General features: G+C 33.1%; 3 protein-coding genes and 1 pseudogene across 5 annotated transcripts; 3 read left to right on the top strand and 1 right to left on the bottom strand.

Annotated features, from left to right (window-relative positions):
* The first annotated feature begins 219 nt into the window (after positions 1–219).
* LOC108457965 (protein trichome birefringence-like 16) lies at positions 220–5767 on the top strand. 3 transcript variants are annotated; one of them, XM_053031158.1, is made up of 6 exons: positions 220–380; positions 1842–1999; positions 2470–2640; positions 3109–3258; positions 3885–4080; positions 4361–5767. In XM_053031158.1, the coding sequence occupies exons 2-6, from the start codon at positions 1843–1845 to the stop codon at positions 5187–5189; spliced, it is 1503 nt and encodes a 500-aa protein (XP_052887118.1). In that variant the 5' UTR covers positions 220–380; position 1842; the 3' UTR covers positions 5190–5767. The 3 variants fall into 3 exon arrangements, with proteins under 3 accessions (XP_052887118.1, XP_017612677.1, XP_052887119.1); XM_017757188.2 differs by having other exon boundaries at positions 379–515; XM_053031159.1 differs by lacking the exon at positions 2470–2640 and having other exon boundaries at positions 379–515.
* Positions 5768–9629: 3862 nt separating this feature from the next.
* On the top strand, positions 9630–14603 carry LOC108474456 (uncharacterized). Its single transcript, XM_017776425.2, has 13 exons — positions 9630–10290; positions 11557–11709; positions 11789–12001; positions 12071–12160; positions 12248–12364; positions 12436–12705; positions 12780–12936; positions 13017–13094; positions 13177–13277; positions 13417–13587; positions 13690–13764; positions 13839–13946; positions 14022–14603. Exons 1-13 carry the CDS (start codon positions 9895–9897, stop codon positions 14361–14363), a joined length of 2271 nt encoding a protein of 756 aa, XP_017631914.1. The 5' UTR covers positions 9630–9894; the 3' UTR covers positions 14364–14603.
* A 2108-nt stretch (positions 14604–16711) lies between these two features.
* Positions 16712–19649, top strand: LOC108452019 (sm-like protein LSM1B). The gene is made up of 5 exons (XM_017749786.2): positions 16712–17138; positions 18106–18174; positions 18270–18385; positions 18493–18555; positions 19132–19649. The coding sequence occupies exons 1-5, from the start codon at positions 17078–17080 to the stop codon at positions 19207–19209; spliced, it is 387 nt and encodes a 128-aa protein (XP_017605275.1). The 5' UTR covers positions 16712–17077; the 3' UTR covers positions 19210–19649.
* Positions 19650–19869: 220 nt separating this feature from the next.
* LOC108472649 (actin-100-like) lies at positions 19870–21377 on the bottom strand (annotated as a pseudogene).
* Between the last annotated feature and the right edge of the window lie 98 nt (positions 21378–21475).

Genomic DNA, 21475 nt, shown 5'->3' with positions numbered 1-21475 from the left:
AAAGCAAATTATATTAAATTAAAATATAACATAATAAAAAAAATCAAAACCAGACCCTATATAGTCACTTTTGTTATAATTTACCCATTGAATAAATCATATATCAAATAATATAAATTAAAAGATATATATATATTATATATAAACTCCTATAACATTCATACCCTTAATAATTTATTTCTTTTAAAAAATTCAACTTGGTGGTTAAAACTTCTTACTTTTGGGACTTTTCCGTGACCTCACAGTTTCTTACAGATAGTTAAAAAATAAAATTAAAAATCTAAAATTCCACAAAATTCGGTAATTACAAACCACCGTTTTCCTTTACCGTCAACGCTGTTATACCGACACGTCCATATATTCCCTCGATCAGCGACACGGTAATTTAATTTTTTATTTTATTTTATTTTGTTTTCTCTTTCCCTTATTCTTATTCTCCCTCCTTCATTCTTCAATTAAAAATCAATAAAAAAGAAAAAAAAAAATCAGATTTTTGGCTTTTTGATGCGCCTCAGGTACTTTTTCTCTCCTCAAGTCGTGTTTAATCTAAGCTTCTTCTTCTTATTTTTTTTTTGTAAATTCAATAGATGAGAGCCGTTTGATTTTGTGTTTGGATCTGAATCGAGTGGCAATAAATCGTGTATTGCAGTTTTTTTTTTTTTTGCGAGTTTAATTTCGTTTTCTCGTGTTTTGATTTAGCTGATGATCGTGACTTCAACGATTGTTGTTTGCTTTTATTTATTTTTTTAAATTGTTATTTTCATCGTCATTGATTTGATCTAATATGCATGTTGATTGTCAATTTCGGTTTTGAGTTTTTTACGAAATAGATTGTTTTTAGATTTTAAAATTATGACTAGAAAATAAGGAAATTTACTGGATAATTAGGTTTAAATTATAAACCAAGTAATAAAAACCCTGGTTGTGTTTAGTAATGTCGGTTGTGAGTTAGAATGGGATCTGTTGGCTTCTATATGGGATCTGTTGGCTCCTATTCGTTCTATAGAATCAAAGCTTTTTTTAGCTTAGCTATGTTGAGTTTCTGCACAAATGGAGTTGAAATATCTGTTTCTTTTAAGTTTAATTTTGTTTTTCTCATGTTTTAATTTAGATTATGATTGTGACTTCGATAAATGTGTTCTTTAAATTTCATTGTCATTGATTTGATCCAATGTGCTTGAAGATTGTCAATTTCGCCTTGAGTTTTTATGAGATAAATTGTTTTTGATTTTTAAAACTTTTTATTTGGAAATAAGGAATTCGGTGGATAATTAGGTTATGATAATTTAATTGTCAATTATTGCTAAAACTAAAAGATAAAAACCCTGGAGATTGTTCCAATTATGGTGCTTAAACAAATATTTGTTTCTTGTAAGTTCGATTGTTTGTCTTAGAAATGTTTGTATTTAATCCTTTAGATAATGCCGCTATCCCCTAAGAACGGTTTAGAATGTTTCCGGTGCTTTGAAGTCAATTATTTATGCTCAGAAACTTATTTCGGCTTACCCTTTCTGTGAATTGTTATGACTCATTCCATGGATCCTGCCTGCATTATGTTTGCAGCAATAGAATTAGTATAAGATAAACTAGAGAGTTTCTGTAATAGCTTCTTTTACGATTGGATGGTTGGTAGTTATTCTGGAAGTATGAAGCACATTTTTATTTTTTGCTTTCAGCCTTAATTCTTTGTACTCATATCTTACACTTCTGTAGATCGACCTGCAATTTTGTTTCTTTTTTTGTTTTTCCTTGAGGTGACAGCCATCATTGCTTTCTCCTCATAGGAATTGCTTTCTGCTGTTAGTGACATTTCGACATGTCTTACTTTCATGTCTTTATAGGATGAAGGGAACCCCTTACAAAATGAGGTGGAGGGCTAAAGAACTCTCTCTGGCTCTCATTATTCTTGTTTGTACGACTATTTTTATTTTGACATGGGACAGAAGTCCAACACTTACTTCAACCCTGCCATCAAAAAATCAGTTGCAGCTCTCTCCAGGTTAGTTTGAATCTACCTTATTTCGCCACTGTGCTATTTATTAGTTTCTCACTTTGTTAATCAGGATAACCCAAGCATCTTTTCCAACTAATTTTCAGTCCTCCCTTGCTTCACAGGCTTGCCCAACTAAGCCCAATATGAAGTTATTTGTCATTCTGCATTCTGTTAATATTCCTGGTTGATGCCATATATGATATATGTATATTTTTTAATGTCAAAGGAGTCAATTTTTTTTTGTAATAAAAAGTGCATTGTCAAAGCTTAGTAACTTTCAGCACAGGGATTGCAACATGGTTTGGCATTCTGCATTGTAAGACAATATTTTTAACAGCATACATTAATGCCAAGTTGATGAAATTTTATTTTCTTTTGATTTTTGCACCTTCTAGAATATAGGGATAAAAGAATTTTCTGGATAGAAGTACTGTTACTCACAATAGGTTTCCTTCCTCTCATAATATCTGGTGCAGATATTAAAACTGTACCAGTAGATCCCAAAACACATGTGAAAGAAGATATTTCTACATTGACACGGAGTGAAACAGTAAATAACAAAGAGGGACAACATGTGGATAAGACACGTTCTACCAATACTGCCAAAAGTTCTTCAGACTTTGAAGAAGTTACCATTCAGAAGAAAGGTGATCTGCTTTTCTATCTGTCTCAAGAATAAAGACAGTTTTCGAATGTTTCCGTGGCTAATCTTTTAGAATAACTTGTTATGCTAAATCTTGTTTTTGGTTGGTATTCCAATACTTTCATCGACACAAGCTGATGTTTGAGGCTTATAATTACCAATGTCAATGGTACATATTTTAATAGAGCTCTCTTATTATGACGAGCATTTGTATGGTTAGATGAGACATTTTCATTGTTATAGATGATCTAATGATTTCCTGCTTCATATCTTTCTGGTTGTGAATTCATTAATGATTGGAGCGAGATTTCCTATTCTATTTTCTTGCGGTCTAATGTTTTCAGAAATGGTTTTGTGCTCTCCAGCACACTTTTCCTTGTTTTAAAATGAGCTGCAGCCAGTTTTTTCATTTTATACTTTATTAGTCATGGTATTTTGGGGGTTCCCCTTATAATTTGTTATGGCGGTGCAGAAGCAGCAGCAAAACACAAACACAGTCCCAAAAGAGAAGAAACTAATGTTATTGAAAGTGGATCAGACTCAAAACTGATAGCAGAAACAAACAATGTAATTTTAAGAGGAAACACTTCAGAACAAGAAGAAAAAAGTATGGAACATCAAGGTAAAATATTTCCTATACATGATATGAGTTTACATTTGGAAATTGCAGAGAAGAAACTCTGCTTATAGTGTTTTGTTGTTATATACATTATGCTTCCGGAATGCATTTATCAACATGATTTGAGAAGACCACGTCTGATCAATCTTTGTTGATCGATATCTTGTAAGCAATGATGGATATCTCAAAAAAGAGTTATTCCTTTTGTTTCTGCCACCTCTTCCAAACCTTACACATAGGTCTTGCATTCTATTACATGCTTTGATAATATCAACCATTCCTCGCAACAATTTGTATTGTGCACTTCATCATATAGTCATATTCCTGGTCGTGTAGTCGGTGAGGTGCAAGTTACCTTTGATTATGTTGTCAGTAGTCTCTCTTGCTTGTCTCTCTCCGTTTGAATCTTTAGATTTTGAATCTGTTGTTGTGATGATATTACTGATTAGTAAATAATTACCGCACTAGTCATATTCCTAGTAGTGTAGTCGGTGAGGTGCAAGTTACCTTTGATTATGTTGTCAGTAATCTCTCTTGCTTGTCTCTCTTCGTTTGAATCTTTAGATTTTGAATCTGTTGTTGTGATGATATTACTGATCAGTAAATAATTACCGCATTTCATCTTCTAGCCTGTGATTACAGAAAAGGGAAATGGGTTATAGATGATAGGCGACCTTTGTATTCCGGGCATGGTTGTAAACAGTGGCTAGCACCAATGTGGGCTTGTCGTATGATGCAGCGTCAAGATTTTGCCTTTGAGAAGCTAAGATGGCAACCAAAAGACTGTGAAATGGAAGAATTTGAAGGGTCGAAGTTCTTAAAAAGGTAATAATATCTTTGGATTTGGATTTTTTTCCCTTTTTATTTTATTGTTGCATGGTTATGACTCTTCAGTCAGTATTCCGGCTCAAACTTCGTCAGAAGACAATTCATCTGTTCTGAAGTTCTAAAGCTTGGGTTTCATAAAGTTAGCATTTAGCTTTCACCTTCATAGATGCACTCTCTTCTCTTTCCTGAAGTTTTTGGTCTATTACTTGTTTACAAGTGGTCAGTGGGCTCTATTCCGTATTTGAATATAACCGATATCTATTCAACATCATTACAGGATGAAAGACAAAACTCTAGCTTTTGTTGGAGATTCATTAGGGAGGCAGCAGTTTCAGTCTCTAATGTGCATGATCACAGCCGGTAAGAATAGCCCAGATGTCCTCGATGTCGGCAAGGATTATGGACTTGTCATACCACCTGGTGGTAAACGTCCTAACGGTTGGGCTTATCGGTTTCCTAGCACTAACACTACTGTCCTTTACTATTGGTCTTCAACCCTCTGTGATTTGGAACCTCTCAATATCCTGAACCCACAAACAGAATACGCAATGCATCTTGATCGACCTCCTGCATTTTTACGTGACTTTCTCGACAGAATTGATGTCTTGGTTCTAAACTCGGGGCATCACTGGAATCGAGGGAAACTTAAGGCTAACAAGTGGATCATGTATGTCGGGGGCGAACCCAACACCAACAGGAGGATAGCCGATATGGGAAGTGCCAAGAACTTCACGATCCACAGCACTCTTAAATGGCTAAACTCTCAACTCCCGAAAAATCCTCATCTAAAAGCCTTTTATCGGAGCATCTCCCCTAGGCACTTCGTAAATGGGGACTGGAACAGCGGAGGGAGCTGTAACAACACTATTCCAATGTCCATCGGTAAAGAAGTATTACAAGAAGAGTCTACTGATCAAAGTGCTGCCAATGCTGTGAGGGGTACAAGGATTGCACTTCTCGACATAACAGCATTGTCTCAGGTAAGAGACGAGGGTCACATATCTCGGTTCAGTCTTACGGCATCACCCGGTGTCCAAGACTGCTTACATTGGTGTTTGCCCGGTGTACCCGACACATGGAACGAGATCCTCTTTGCACTAATTTAGTCCCGAATTGTTTTGTTGCCGAACGAAGAATTCTTGTAGTGTGCTCTGCGAGACAATTGTATTATACTTTCAACGGCATCGTTTTAACGGCATCTCGATGTTGGATCTTCGGCTCATTCTTTGTGTTATAGAACCCACATAAATTCGGTGGTTAGTATACTTAGAAGTAGATGGCAGTTTCTATAGATCATTTAGCTTAGTGTGGCATTACGTCTTACATTTTTACACTCTGTGAACATTGCTGGAGGAAGTTGCTGAAGAAGAAAGTCGGCCCGAAAATGAGTACAATTTGCAGCTACCGATGAAGGGAAAAAATTTCTTACAAGGGGAAAATTCTGGAAAACACAATAGATGTGAGAATATTGGAATTTGGAGAATATATGAAATTCCAAACATTGTTTTTCTAGGTCGAATTATGTTGTCTTTGTATTATATTCAATTTAAGGATTGTTATATAATTTAATTTGATATAATTTGGTGTTATTGTTGTTGGTTAAATTAGATTATGCTATATTTTCAATAAATAAATTTAAACTCAAATGTATCAGTATGGTTATATGTTACGTGTCGTTATTTAATTTCTTGTTAATCATATTGTTAATCATATTAATTTTAATAGTAAAATAAATAAATAAAATTTAATTTAATTTTAATTTAATGTATAAAAATAAAATTTAATTTAATTTTTAATTTAATGTATAAAATTAATTTATTATTTTTAATAGAAGAAGTAAAACACAATTCCAAATTAATCTAATTAATTGCATATTTAATTGTGTTCCACTGTTGCTCTACTTTTCCCCGTAAGTTGTGCAACTTGAAACCCATCTTTGACAAAGAGGACACATCCGGTTACATCAACGTGATGTCGGAAGAAATTTTATATTTTTTGAAAAGGAAATTTACATATTTTCATATCTTTTTCTTCTTGTTGCAATTAATATATTAATAATATGATTATTAAATTTTAATAAAATTATCTTGTTGCAAGTATGGGTTTCGTCCTCTAAAATGAAAAAATATTATTATACCAATCTCTTAAAATGTTTAAATTGTAAATTCATATATAGTTAAATCATAGGTCTCTCAAAACTGAAAACAATTCCATTAAATCATTTCAAAAAAATCATAAATTAATATATGATAAAATAATATTTTAAATATTTAAAATTTATAATTCAATTTCGCCTCCTTAAAAAAAATTCTGAATTACCCCTAGTTAAGAAGGATGAAAAATTTGATAGTTCTAATATTTTTGTAGATTGATATAAATTTTTTAAGCGGAAGATTTTGTGCTTTTAAGTACATTCAAACCAATATTGTTTAAATTGAGTCGGTTGGTTGAACCGAGAATTGACTGTGATATTAGTTCCAAAAGAGTTAGATTGGTTCACTTGTGAACCGGTCAAAATCAGTCGAAACAATTGTTGAACTAGTTTTCTTTATTTTGAAATATTTTTTTATAATTTTTATTAAAATTTTTAATTAAATCAGTCAAACCAATCGATCAAAAACTAATGATTTGATCGATTTCATCATCCACTCCATTCATTCAAACTCACAATCTCTAGATTATTACAAATAGGAGAAGAGCGAAAGAGGGGTCAAAGGGGCCTAGAGCTCATAAAAATATGAAAAATCATCATTAAGCCCTTCAAAAATTCTGAAATTTTTACTTAAGATCACAATTTTTTTGAAATTTTTAATTAAGCCCTACAAATATTTTGAAACTTTTAATTAAACCCTTTAGAATTCCAAAAATTTTATTAATTTCCTCAAAAAAAATTTAAATATTAATTAGACACAAATTCTTTTTTGAAAATTTTAATCAAAACCTCCAAAATTTAGTATCACGTTTCACCACTAGTTATAATAACAACAAGCTCAGATTCAATCGAAAAAATTATTCAAATTTTGAACCCAAATTTTAATATCAATGAAAACTTGCATATCAATGACTCAATTAACAACTTCATTCATGTTTAGTGGGGCACTAATTTAATATTTTTCTTAGATTAAATTCAATCTCTATTAAATTTGAGCATATTAAATGGGATTAGAAAAGAAAATTAGTGGGCAAGTAGTGGATTTTATCTTCAAATCCTCAAATCTTTTAATATGGTCCATGCCTTTGGGGTTCCAACTTCATCAATTATTACCCTAAAAGTAGTGGATAAGGTTGGTGGTGGATCACCAAATAGTCACTCTCATGTTATAAGTAGACTTTGATTGAACATCAACTCAACTATTGTCTATTTTTACCAAAATTAACTTTTGGTATCTTATCTCAAGAAATCTCTTGTGGATTCACTTTGTGGTTGGTTTGGTAATTTTAGAAAGGTAATTTAATGGCTTTTTCCTATAAAAATGACTTGAAATTTTTTATTAATTATAAAAAAATCTACTTTTTTTTATTATGTATGTAAATAACTTAAAATGAATAGTGAAAATGGGTGAAACTAAAGAGACTTGGCATCACCCACTTCCCATGTTAGCTAGTCATTGAATACTAGAATTAAAAAATTTATTTTTAGAATGCTGCCAATTTATTTGTTGTCATTTGCATAAATATCATCTCCGATATCACTATTTTCGTATAATTCGTGGGCCAAAAAATAAATTTTGAAGAGGTGTCAATCTATTTGGCGTGACCAATAGTAGAATAGTAGTGGAGCCAAATAGATTGGCGTCACTATTTTTATTATGTCAGATTTTTTTAACTCAAAATATTTTTTATTTAGTGGTGCCATAGAGAATGACGTGATCATTAAGCTGTCAACAAAATTTTTTTATTTTTTTTGAGTTTTAAAAAAAAATTATTTAACGAAAATTTGGTGGGACTCCAACACCAATAAATTTAATGGTCGTTTTTGAGAGTATAGATTTGTTTCCTTAATTTCATATGCAACAATAATTTCAAGTAAAAATAAAGATATTGGTTTTCAGTGATTCATTTGATATCAAGTTCAAGTTGGTTATGTATGCATTTCGGTTGACTGTGGAGAAAGAGACAGATAGACAATCAATAATTAATGTAGTGTATATCAATTATATTATTATTGCATGTGAGGATGGCGTAAGATTCCTCTCACAAAACTGTCTTGCATGCCAAATTGGTAAAAGCACTTCTTTAGTCCTTTTAATATTAATATTGAGTAAATTAGTTTTTCTCAAAAAATTAAAATAGTTAATCATTGTTAATTTCAAGAGTGAGTAATTAAAAATAAATTAATTATGGTAATTAATATTTTTATCAATTGTACCGTATTTTGATTAATATAATAACAAAATAAGATCTCAATGTGTATATTTTGAGAGCTAAATTTATTATTATACAACTTAAATTATGTAAAATTGATAGAAAATATTAATGTTATGATTAATTGTCTTGATTTATTCATTTTCAAAATTGGCAGAGATTAAATTGTCCTGATTTTTTGAGAAGGATTAATTTGCTTAATATCAAAATTGAGAGGGACCGAAAATATCTTTTCACCCAAAAAATCTGCCGACTTATCCGTTGTAAAAAGGGTATAAAATACAGGTGGTATGAATGAGCCGGCAAAGCAACTGGACCGGCCTACAGAGAGACGTTGGTAGTAAATATAATAAAAAAGTAAGGAACCAAACTAACCGTTAGAGTTGGAGTCTACGTAGACTTTACTATCCTCTGCTTCGCGTCAGTATCATAAAATGGTTTAATTTTGTCCCCAGTCACTGTAATTTTTACATATTTGAAATTTAATCTTACTTTCTAATTTTTAGTTTTTGATATTGAAGTCTAATTAATAACATCGTCAATTTTTTTATTAAATCAAGCTATATGGTATTTTTAAATTAAAATGAAAATTTTTCTCATCTAATTAATTTAAAATGTATGGAAGTCATCATGTAAGTAAAAGAAAAAATCGACTTTCACTTTGTTGATTTGAAACGATTTTTACCTTAAACACCATATTCAAAATAAAAAAATAAAAATCTCAACCTCAGATTTGATATTTTTATTTTTATTTTTAATCTTCAAGCATGTAATATTAATTGTGTGAGTGAATTTTTTATTTTAAAATATACATATTTAGTTAAAAACTAATGATCAACGTAAATCAAAGAGTTAATTAGTCAATTTTATAAGTTCAATGACTCGTGCGAAATATTTACAGGCACTCAATTAAATTTTTTCAAAATAGTTCAAAGCTAATGATACACCATTAAACTATTATTAAATCCAAAATTAAAAGTTTAAGGACTAAATTACAAATACCATAAGATTACAAGGACTAGAAGAAAAATTATACCTAGTAAAATCCGTCGCTTAGCCAATCACACCAAGAAACGAACCCAAAAACATCACCCCGCACACAATCATTTCTCCACTTCCCATCCAATCAAATTTCGCCACGTATACCCATCTCCTTCGTTTCTAACGCGCAATGTATGATAATATCATAATCATGTTAAGTAAACGATCATTCACCGTTGTCAACAAAGTCCATCACTTTTATCTTTATTATTCGAAGAACAATACACGCAAACGAATCAGATACTAAACATCAATTGCTCCCAAAAAGCAAAAAAATCTGATCTTTGAAGTAAACCCATTGCCTCTAAATTCAATTTCTTCTCTTTTTTGGGTTATTCTGCAAAAAATCCGATCTTTTTTTTTCTGCAAAAAGGTGGGATTTGTGTTTTTATTTTGGTCTTGTCAATGGCGGAAGATTTTGCAAAGGCAGTGGAAGATGGTTTAAAGCTAGCGAAACGGATATATTTAGGTAAAGACAAAGCAGTTATGACGGCGCCGAAACCGCCGTCTCCACCTGTTCAAGGTTTAGCCGATTATTACTTACCATCTGCACCGATGGTTTACGCGGTTATATCCGACCCGAGGTTTGTTGATAACCCGGATTTCCCTAGTTATCAGCCTCACGTGTACGGCAGGTGTGATCCACCGGCTTTGATTCCATTACAGATGAGTGGGGTTGATCTTGAAGTTAATTGTTATGGGGATACTGCTTTTGTTCAAATTTCTGGGAAATGGAGGGTCCATTGTGTTATGGGTAGTCATTCTTGTGATTGTCGTATTGCTGTCCCTATGGGAAACCAGGTTTGTCTTCAAATTGTTTGTTCATTAATGGAAAATTGGGAATTTTTGATATTTTTTTCATAAAAGGGGTTGTTTTTTCACTATTTTTTTGTCTTGATCTTAGCTTCAAGTTCCCTTTTTCAGCTCAATAAGTTACCTTTTCTATTTGATTCTGAATTTTTTTGGTGGGACTATATTTCGAGTTGATCCAAGTCAAATTTGGTGTTGTAACCGGATTTTGCTTAAAGTATCGAGCTCATTGCGGTCCAACATGTCTGAACTATAGGATTCACTATCACCAATCTACATCATCGAGAAACCTAGAGGGGAGGCGTAGCTACAAATCCTGAAAGGATTAGATCTTATAGATGAGAAACCTCCATTTTTTAATAGGGGTAATCACGATCCCGGAAATGTTTAGTATTTAATAGAGATTGTCACGAACCCGTAAAGAATTAGTTTCTGTGAATTCCATTTAGGAGGGGTAGTCACGATCTCTGAAAGAATTAGAGTTAGTTTAGGAATGCTTCTCACAAAGTCTTATTGGGAAAAAAGAAGAAGAAGCAATTTTGAGAAAAAAATATTTCTAAATAAGCTGCAGTTTGAGAGAAAATGTGCTACTCTCCAGCCAAAAAATTGGCCGAAAAGCACTTTTTTTTCCAGAAAGCTGAAAATTTTAACTTTTCCTCAAAAGTTTTTTTTTCTTCCTAAAAGCACTTTTGAAAAACATTCCTAAACTAGTTCTTAGTTTTTGTAGATGAGAAATCATTTTGGAGGAGTGGTCATGAACCCGCAAAGGATTAGTTTCTATGGATGAGAAGCTTCTAAAGGGTAGCCACACACCTGAGATGACTACTTTTTTATGATGAGAAACATCCATTTAGGAGGAGTAGCCACGAACCTTTAAAGGATTCGTTTTTATAGATAAGAAATCATTCAGGAGGGGTGGTCGTGAACTCTGAAAGGATTAGTTTCTATGGATAAGAAGCCTCCATTTTGGAGTGTTAGTCACGAACCCTGTAAAGATTAATTTCCATGGATTATAAAACCAACATGTGAAGATTAGAAAACCTAAAAAATACCCTCTAAAATAGGTTCTTTGCAGCCATTTTGAAGAAAAGATATGGTCTTGATGGTAACAAAAGGGATGTGCTTTTTGCATAAGAGAAAAAAAAAACCAATTTGTTTATTTTTTTTGTTTTAACTTGATTATGTGTTTAACTAGTTGAAATTGTGCCTATTTAATGGTTTCAAAGCAATAATATATATATCATTTGGCTCTAACAGGGTTCAATTCTAGGTGTTGAGGTTGATCTTCCTAAGAAATCCTATTCTACTGAACTAGTAGGACTAGAAGAAAGTAAGTGTATCGAAAAGAAAGCGAGACCGCAAGATGGTGGTTTTATGAAGCCGCATATATTCATGTTAACGATACCGCAGGTATAATCGGGTTTTTTCGAAGTTATAATGATTCAAATCGATGTAGTTTAAGCTGAATGTTTTTGTTTTACATTTCCAGGTTGATGGGGGCACTAATATCTCGATTAAGCTTCGTTGGTCTCAAAAATTATTGTATAACGACGGTCAGTTTACTTTAATCGTGCCCTTTAGTTTTCCCGAATATGTTACTCCGGCTGTAAGGAAAATATCGAAGAAAGAAAAGATACAGTTGAATGTGAACTCCGGTATCGTAACCGGCATCTTGTGCAAGGCTACTAGCCATCCTTTGAAGGTGCATATTTTGATTAAGATTCATTATTGATTAATGATATTGTTTGTTCTAAATCCCCATATTTTGCAGGAAACAAAACGGCATGCTGAGAAGTTTTCGTTTTTGTATGAATCTGAAGTTCTGACTTGGTCTAAAACGGACTTTAGTTTCTCATATAGTGTAAGGGTAGAACTTAACTTAGCTGTCAAGTTATCATTTCTCCATGATTGGGATACTTATTTGCATAATGTTCGCATGTTTTTATAGGTCTCTTCGAGTAACATGTTCGGAGGCGTCCTTTTACAGTCTCCACCTTTATATGATCATGACCAAAGGGATATGTTCTGTGTGTATCTTTTACCGGGAAGTCAAAAGAGTACGGAGGTTGGTATCTATTCAATTCAGTTTGCTTCCTTTTTTGGTATCTGTCCTCATTTTATTGAATTTAATGATAGGTGTTCAAAAAGGAGGTCGTATTTGTCATTGATATAACTAACAGCATGCAAGGGAGACCACTTGAGGCTACTAAGAATGCAATATCTTCTGCCATGTCTAAACTCAGTCCTGAAGATTCATTCAACATTATAACATTCAGTAGTGAGACTTCTCTATTTTCAACATCCATGGAGTTGGCTTCCAAGGAAGCAATCGAAAGGGCCACGACATGGCTTAGCACGAAATCAACTGTTGAGGGCAGTACATGTATATCAATTCCACTAGAACATGTGTGTGTCTGAAACTTCTCGTATTATTTTCCAACGATCTATTCCGTGTTATTAACTTTTTACTTATCTGCCAGGCATATGAGATGCTATCAAACACGAGCGGTTCAATTCCGATGATTTTTCTTATTACTGATGGGGCTGTTGAAGATGAGAGAAACATATGTGACCAGATGAAAAAGCGTTTGAAAAACAGTGGATCACTCTGTCCACGCATACATACTTTTGGGATAGGTAATCTTTTCGGTATTTGGAGCTCCTATATGCTGAAAACGGATAAGTTTTAATTACCTTCTTTTGCGGAAATATCGCAGGTTCATTTTGTAATCATTATTTCCTCCGCATGCTTGCCATGATCGGCCGGGGAGAATTCGATGCCGTTTGTGATCTAGGTCTGTATGTGCTTTTACTTCATATCCATCCTTACAAGTCCTATATCATTACTTACTATCTTGTTCCCTCATCTTTTGTCAGATTTAATCGAAAATCGGATACAAAAATTATTTAGCAATGCTTTCTCTACTGTTCTTGCTGATATAACCGTTGATGCATTCAATGATCATGAACAAATTGAGGTATCTTTGTAAAGTTCTTATCGATTTCATTTGTCTATATCACAACAAACACCTTACTGTGATGCATATTTTGAGTGTTCTTACATATATCCCATTCGTGCTTACCTTGTATGTTCTTCGGATTCCTTTTTACCGATAGGTGTACTCTTCATGCATTCCCGATCTTTCATTTGAAAGTCCGTTGACAATATGCGGGAGGTACGAAGGCAGTTTTCCCGATACCCTTAAAGCTAAAGGTATCTTAGGAGATTTGAGTAGCGTTGTCATGGACTTGAAGATAGTAAGGGCTAAAGACATACCTCTCGACAGAGTAAGGCACCTACAACTCAGCTATTTTTTCTTTTTCCCCTCCAAGAAGGGGGCCAGAGAGATGTTATCTCTTAAAAGTTCGTAATTTCCCTCGTTTCTACAGGTATTAGCAAGACAGGAGATCGATCTACTCACGGCTCAGGCATGGCTCTCGGAAAATAAACAGCTCGAGCAAAAGGTTTGTTTTTCGGTGGAATCATAGATCGTAGCAGTAAAACCATTGCTGATGTTATCGGTTTTTGTTAATGTCAGGTTGCACAATTGAGCAAAGTGACTTGCAATATCTCCGAGTATACCCGAATGGTCCTGCTCGAGAAAAATAAAATAGACAAGGCCATAGAATCTTCCGGAGCTCAAAAGGTATGCCTTTCCCTCGTACGCAATTCCGTTATCATTGTCAACCTCGACTCACGAAAGTTGGGGTTTTTGATACAGGTAAAGAAAACCGATCCCCACAAAATCGAAGATCCTTTAGCGCCTCGAAAGACACTGCTTCAAAGCCTTTCAGTTGGCTTCGGTGACCTAACTGCAACCGCTGAAAACATCCGTCCAGGATTCGAAGAACCGAAATTACCTGACGCAGCCGAGATTTTCTTGAAGGCAACATCGAATTGTTGTGGTCGGATGTGTAATCGATGCTGTTGCATGTGCTGCATACAATGTTGTTCAAAGATGAATGATCAATGTGCCATTGTATTAACACAGATTTTCACTGCATTGGCATTCATTGGTTGCATTGAATGTTGCACATTGTGTTGTGGACAAAATGGGCAATAAAATGCAAGTCCCTGCCGTGTTATAAATTTGTTGTTGTTGTATATTGGTGTTTATAGTGTATACAAATATATTTATATTTATTTTGTTGTACCTATACGAACTTATGTGATAGTATGATAGTAAAGGTGTTCACCACTCCAGATGTGATATGGGATTGAGTCATGCTAGTCGTATTATTGTTAAAGCTTTTTTCCTCCTCTTGTAATTCACCAAAAAAATAAGTATTTAATATATTCTGAATTTTCCTTTTATTATATATATTTTTCATTTAAAGCAATAAAAAAATAAAATATGATAAGAAAAAATAAAGTAAAAGAAAATTTAAATAGGACACTCTTTTTAGTGTAAAACAACTTACAATTAAAACCATAAAGAAAGTAAAATGTGATATGTGTACAAAACGAAAACCGAGATAAATATCAAAATTATATATAAAATTTGATTTGGTGTAATTATATATATATATATAATTTTGATTTTGGTTCAAATGTATACATGAAACTTTATGTTTGATTCAATTATACATATATAAAGAAATAAATACATTAATTTATTTTTATATTGAATAAATATAATCATATGTACGTACAATATATGAACGTCTATATTAATAATTGTATTAATAATTTGTAAGTACTGAATCAAATCAAAATTTAATGTATAAAATTGCATAAAATCAAAGATCTTGTATAAAATTACACATTAGACAAAATACATATATAGTTTTAATATTTTTCCCAAAAGAAAATTAAAACAATTTAAAATAATTCGTTTTCATCTAAAAAATGAAATTATATTTTTTGATATTATAAAATACAAAAAATGTTTAATATAACATTTGGTACTTAAATTCTACATTTTTCCTAATTTGGTACTTAGACTTTTGTTACTCGAACATGGCATTTTTCCTAAAAAATAGAAATAGAAAATAATATTGATCAAGTCAGTTTTCTAACCAAACCAACTAATTATTCAGTTAACATGTAAATTTATTATTAGTTTAATATAATTAATTAAATTTTTATATAGCCTTAACCGACCGTGTGACCGAATAAAGATAGTAAAAAAAACTCTTGCATCGTCATTTTAACAAAAACAATGGTGCTATCAATTGGGACATACTGCTGGCATCATAAAATGTAGAGAGATCAAATTATGTCGACTTAAAGTAGAGGAGATTAAATTCTAAATTTCATCATAGTAGAGAGACTAAAAAAGAATTAAACCTTTTTTTAGCCGTCCATTGATAGATTCTGTGATTGTTTGGGCTAAAGTTATGTACCAGAAAAATAAGGTGGCCCAAGATTGGACCGGACCGGCCCTGGTTCACAACCTAAATGAACTTCAAGTCCGGTCTAAGCCCCAATGATTCCAAAAACAGCTTCAATTATCATAGAAAAACCAATAATTAAATTACTCCAAATAGTCCTAAGCCAATAATTGAAGCAATAAATTATCATAATTAATAAAACCCAATTTCATTATTTGGTCTAATTTTATTTTTAATCCCTCTAGTATGTAAAAATTTAAGATTTAATCCTTTCATGTTGTTAATCGGTCCAAATTAATAACACCATTAGTCATTGTTGTTAAAGTGATGAAATAGATCTTTTTTACTCGTACCAAGTGACACAGTTAGGGTACAGGGAAAAAAACTAAAAATTTTGTTTAAGGAAGGTCGAAATAAAATTATAAATTTTGGAGAGTCAAAGTTAAAAAATTATGTGAAAAAGAATTAATCTTTGGAGGGGTAAAAGTATAATTTTTCTATTTAGTCAAATATTAAAAGGCTTAAATTGAATGATTTAAATTAAAAAAAAAAAGGTAGAGGTACTAAATTTTTTAAAATAAAAGTTTACAAAAAGTTTAATGATTTGGATCATATTTTGACTTAAATAAAAATAAAGGATTAAATTACTATTTAGGACCAAAACTTGGTAATTTTTCTCACATTGAAGTTTGAACTTTTTTTAGTTCAAGTTAAGTCCTAAACTTTATAACTATTCTCATATTAAGGTTTGAACTTGGCAACTTTTCTCACATCGAAGCTTGAATTTTTTTTTGTTTAAGTTAGGCCTTAAACTTGACAATTGTTTTCACATTAGGATTGAATTTTAGGATTTTCAAGAATTCACTTGAATAAAAAAAAGTTTAGACTTTGATGTGGAAAGAGTTGTTAAGTTCGAGCCCCAAAATGGGATTAACCCAAAATTAAATAATCATTAATCAATTGTTTTATTTAGGTTTCCCAAAGTCAAAAGGGCCGTTGAGCTGAGTTTTTAACTTTGTTTTTACTCTGTCCCAATTAAAATAATTCATAAAAATTAATTAATAAAAAATGTTATTATATTAAAAAAAAGAAAAAAGAATGTGAATGATTGATCCACCAAAGCTTTATGCTTTAAACCTAAACAAACATAACTCTCTTTTCTCTCTTTTTTTTATCATCATAAATGCTTCGTATAATTTAGTCAATAAATCTAGGGTTTTACTGCTTTAGGTGATGATCTATTCTGGGTCTATTCTTAATTAGGAAGATAAATTGGGGGGAAAAAACGAATTGATTTTGTTTCCATTTTTTTTTTGGGTGGGTGAAGAGTGGTTTAAAGCTTTAAACTTTGGTGACTGGGTGGGTGTCGATTGTGGAGGCCAAATCCAATGCCATTTGTTTAGAATCGGGGATTTAAAAAAGTATCAAAGAAGATTGATTTTCAATGTCTTGGGCTGGCCCTGATGATATCTTTCTCTCCACTTCCCTTGCTACTTATCTAGACAGTAATCTCTCTTTTTTTTCTCTGATTTATATGTAGTAAATAAGAAAATGCAATTAGAAATGTTTTTTTTATGTTTGTTATCTTTAAATTATCTTGTTCTTTTTTTTTTGGGGGGGGGGGGTTGGCTTTGATTTGGTCTTCGATTTGTTGAATGAAACTGTTTGATTCAGTTGATTCATGTTTGTGTACTTTTTTACAGTATTGGGGTTCTTTTTCTTTGTGAAGTTATGTTCTTGGATTGTTCTATTTTTTGGGGAATTTAGGATTTTTTTTTTTAAGAATTGGGAGCAATTGATATTGTATTGCATGTAAAATTTATTTCTTTTTAGATTGGAAGGTAGGGCAAAATTAGATGAAATGGGTTTGTTTAGGTAAAAGAGGCTTCTTCTTCTTTTTTTTTTTCCTAGGCTTATGGATTGGTTTTGTTAGAAAGACTTTGAAGATGATCAGAGGTTTACTTTGGGTATAAATTTACAAGCTTTCGGCATTGTTTTGATCGATCGAAACATTGAATGAAAGTTACCATCTTGGTCCTTTGGCTGAAATCTCACAATGCCATGTGACAATTTGACATTTGTTTTGAATACATTTGTGTAACCTAATCATGATAACCTCTTACACGTGGTGTAGGAGAGAAACCGGGGTGAGATAAAAGTAAAGATAAAAAATTTGGGAAGGGGGGCAAAGCTAAAGTTTTTGTATTAAAATGTCAAATTGAACTTTTAATGTTTGAGAGAGGCCGAAAATGCAATTTATCTATTTAACAAAGAGGCTAAAAGAGAATAAAATTGAATTATTAATGTTCGGGAGGAACTAAAGTTGCAATTGTACCATTTAACCAAGGGAGGCCCGAGGCCCCCTGACATGGAGTTTACTGGCATAGGCCATCATGCATCTAGTCCTATGTGTGCTAGCAGTTGAAAATAAATATCGTAGAACATGCATAAGGGCTTTTATATATTTTGCAGAGAAACTCCTTGTCTTGCTTAGAGATGGCCGGAAGCTTTTGGGATTACTACGTTCGTTTGATCAATTTGGTAACTCATCCTGATTTTATTCCTTGTTTACTGCTTTATTTGCATCTACTGTGTTGAATTATGATCATTGATGCTATATCTTTCCGGTTTCACAGCTAATGTTGTTCTAGAAGGCGCTTGTGAGCGAGTTATTGTTGGCAATTTGTACTGTGATATCCCCTTGGGTCTATATGTAATCCGTGGGGAGAATGTTGTCTTAATAGGAGAGCTGGTATGCTGTTTAAATGCAATCCTTTTTTTTCATGCTTTTATTTAAATGTGGAATCGGTTTGTCTTACGTTGTTTTTTTGTGTTTATGAAATGGTACTCACCATATAGGACTTGGAAAAGGAAGAGCTTCCATCTCATATGACCGCTGTGTCGGCTGCTGAGATTAAAAGGGTAGGGATCTTCTTATAATTCTGGTTTCTTTTTCATGTTTCCGTGCGTGTGTTTCCATATCTATATGACGGAACCTATCTTATGAGAAGCTATATGGATATTTCCACTTACAATATATGCCAACTTTTTCATTTAGGTTAAAATATGCCTTCGTCCCTATACTCTTCATAAATTTGGAATTTAGTCCCTTTATTTTTCATATTTCAAAATTCATAGTTACATGCCAACTAAGTGAGATTTTTTTTTTTTAATTTCAAAATGTCACATCAACAAATTTAACAGTGTTAACAATTGTACTTGAAATTTGAAATCTGAAAAGTAGAGGGACTAAATTCCTAGAAATAGAAGTATAAGGATTATATTCTAAATTTTTGAAGACTATAGGGACTTATGGCATATTTTAAGTTTTTATTTATAACTGGCAAAGAAAGCTGTACTAATTTGCTATTCCGAGATGATTAATAAAAGAATTCGAGCAAGATACAGATAGCTCCCCATAGCATTAACTAAGCTTAATTGGTTTCGTTAATATTTACTTACACAATACTTAAAGCTTGTCTGTTTACCCTTTTCCAGGCACAGAAAGCCGAAAGGGAAGCAACAGATCTGAAGGGCTCCATGAGAAAACGAATGGAGTTTCTCGATTTCGACTAATAGATCCTGCCATTTTGTTAGAGATTTTTCATGCTATGTTCGCAAATATTAGTGCGATTATGACCCAACATTCGAAACGAGGGTGGGATAGCATGAAAGATTCTTACATTATCTCTGTTATTGGTCGAGGAAGAAGCTAGAAGAGGGGTGAAAAGGGGTTCTCAACCGTTCTAAACATCTGATCAGCTAAAAGCTTGGGGGAGAGGAAAGTTAATTATTTTTTTGGTCTCTGAAGAGGCAAGTATGATAATTTACTATATGTGCAATACAAGTTTTAGTGTTTTTATTAAGTTTTCTATTTATACCCGAAATTGTCTTTGCTCTTATTACATTTCATTCAAGTAGAAAATTGTTCGAAATTGCTGTTGTTGTTCGCTTTGGTGCCGTATTTTGTTATGGCACGATAACTTTTCGATTATAATTTTTAATGTGTTTAGTTATGTTTCATTGTCCTTTTTTAGTTTTGCTGATTATTAGCAAAATTTACGCCATAAAAAGTAGGTAAACCTTAGAACCTATTTTTCTCAAAGCAATTTCTATGAAAATATGTACATTTGTTATTTCCTTTACATTGTGATGAGTACTGAGGATATATTAGAACTATAGAATTTCGGTTAATGTGTGAACTTATTTGTGTATATGCTAGGTATTAGTTGTTGCTCAAAAGCATTTCATGTGAACAATAGATGAGCAGGATTCCATGTACTCTTCCTTTGTAATCCACATCTGCTAGGAAATTAATCTCTTATTAGATAAGTACTCATCAAAATACCCGAGGCTTGATTTTAGGCCAAGTCAATTTGGATCGGGTCAATTCTGGGTTTAGGTTCAGTTATGTGTCAATTTCGCCTTGGTTGTTTTGAGCACGAGTCATGAATCGGCAGGTCAATTTCGACTTTGAGTCAGTTCAGGGTTCAGGTCATGGTAGATCTACACTACCTGTTCAAAGGTGCTTAGAGAAGCCAAAATGGAGCCACCAATCCAAACACTGTACTTCCTATCTGGTGATGCAATCACCTTGACTCTCACCCTTGGGTAGCTGATGAGCTAACCTATTAGCCAAGACTGGCATCGAAGTGGTGCCGCCTCTAAGCACCACATTCCCAAACAGCTCTCTTCTAAGATCCATGTCACCCCTTATCGACCTCACCAAAATCTCATGGAGACCGCCTGATTCCATTCCTGGTCTAATAGGATTTTGGGGCATGTAAACCTGCTAGCTCCGATAGTTAGGACTTTGCCCAACTGGCAACTCGTATTGCCTATCGAGCTCCAAAGTTTCCCTTGATACATCAGGTTCCTTCTTGATGTCCATTGCCACGTATGAAAGCTGTTGTTTTATGTCCCGAACAATTTCTTGTTCTGCCAATGTTGTGAAAATGTAACCTTCTTGGGCCAAGATCTTGGTAAGGTAGGCAGTTAGGTCCTTTTCTGCTAGGTCGAGCTGATGGAGTGCATAACCTTCATAGATAGGGACTACATGGGTGACTGCTTCACCTGAGTCCATCACAACTCTTGCATCAATCACGATACCATTCATTAGTTGTCGTTTATAAGGTTCAAGTGTTTTAAGATTCGAACCGGTGGTTCAGCTGCTGGTGTAGAGCGGTAAGACCGCTTGAATAGTTATATATGTTGCCAGGATATCGAATGCTTTGAACATGATTTCCACCATTTTTTCTCTATTGTTTCTAGGATTCAATGGAGCCTCTGTTAAGAGAACTGGATGTTCATCGATGTTAACTCTAAGCTCATTATCAAATGCATGCTCCCAAAATCTCTCCATTGCTTCCCAATCTCTCGCTATCCCATGCTCGATTGGGTAACTCAATCCGAGCATCCCTCGCCTCGCTTGCGCTTCGTGTCCTAAGTTAAGTACACATAGTTCTGTTCAATCACGAACATGACATGTCTGTTTCGCAGATGACCTACAATGCTTGGAAAAACCACGCATGGAGCATCATCACCACCAAAACTAGCCCCCAAAAAAAATCATCAAAAAGTGCGTAATCATGAAAGACAGTGTTGGTGAGAGACACTAACCTTGACGTAACCTGTTCCATTATCACAAAATATTGGCCGATTTTCAATGAAATCCATGCCCCCAAAAAATTGGGACATAATTGAATTGTCGAGAAAATTAGCAGATATTTAGGAAACTTTGAACTTTGTTGAAAAAATGAAATGGAAGGAAAGATTATTTAATACACAACTGTTGATGTCTTTAGCTTTGAAATGAAATTTAGAATGCCCAAAACTTTGGGTT

Source organism: Gossypium arboreum, chromosome 7, assembly GCF_025698485.1.
Source record: "Gossypium arboreum isolate Shixiya-1 chromosome 7, ASM2569848v2, whole genome shotgun sequence".
NCBI classification, from domain to species: Eukaryota; Viridiplantae; Streptophyta; class Magnoliopsida; order Malvales; family Malvaceae; genus Gossypium; species Gossypium arboreum.
This window is presented reverse-complemented; position numbering and strand designations above follow the sequence as displayed.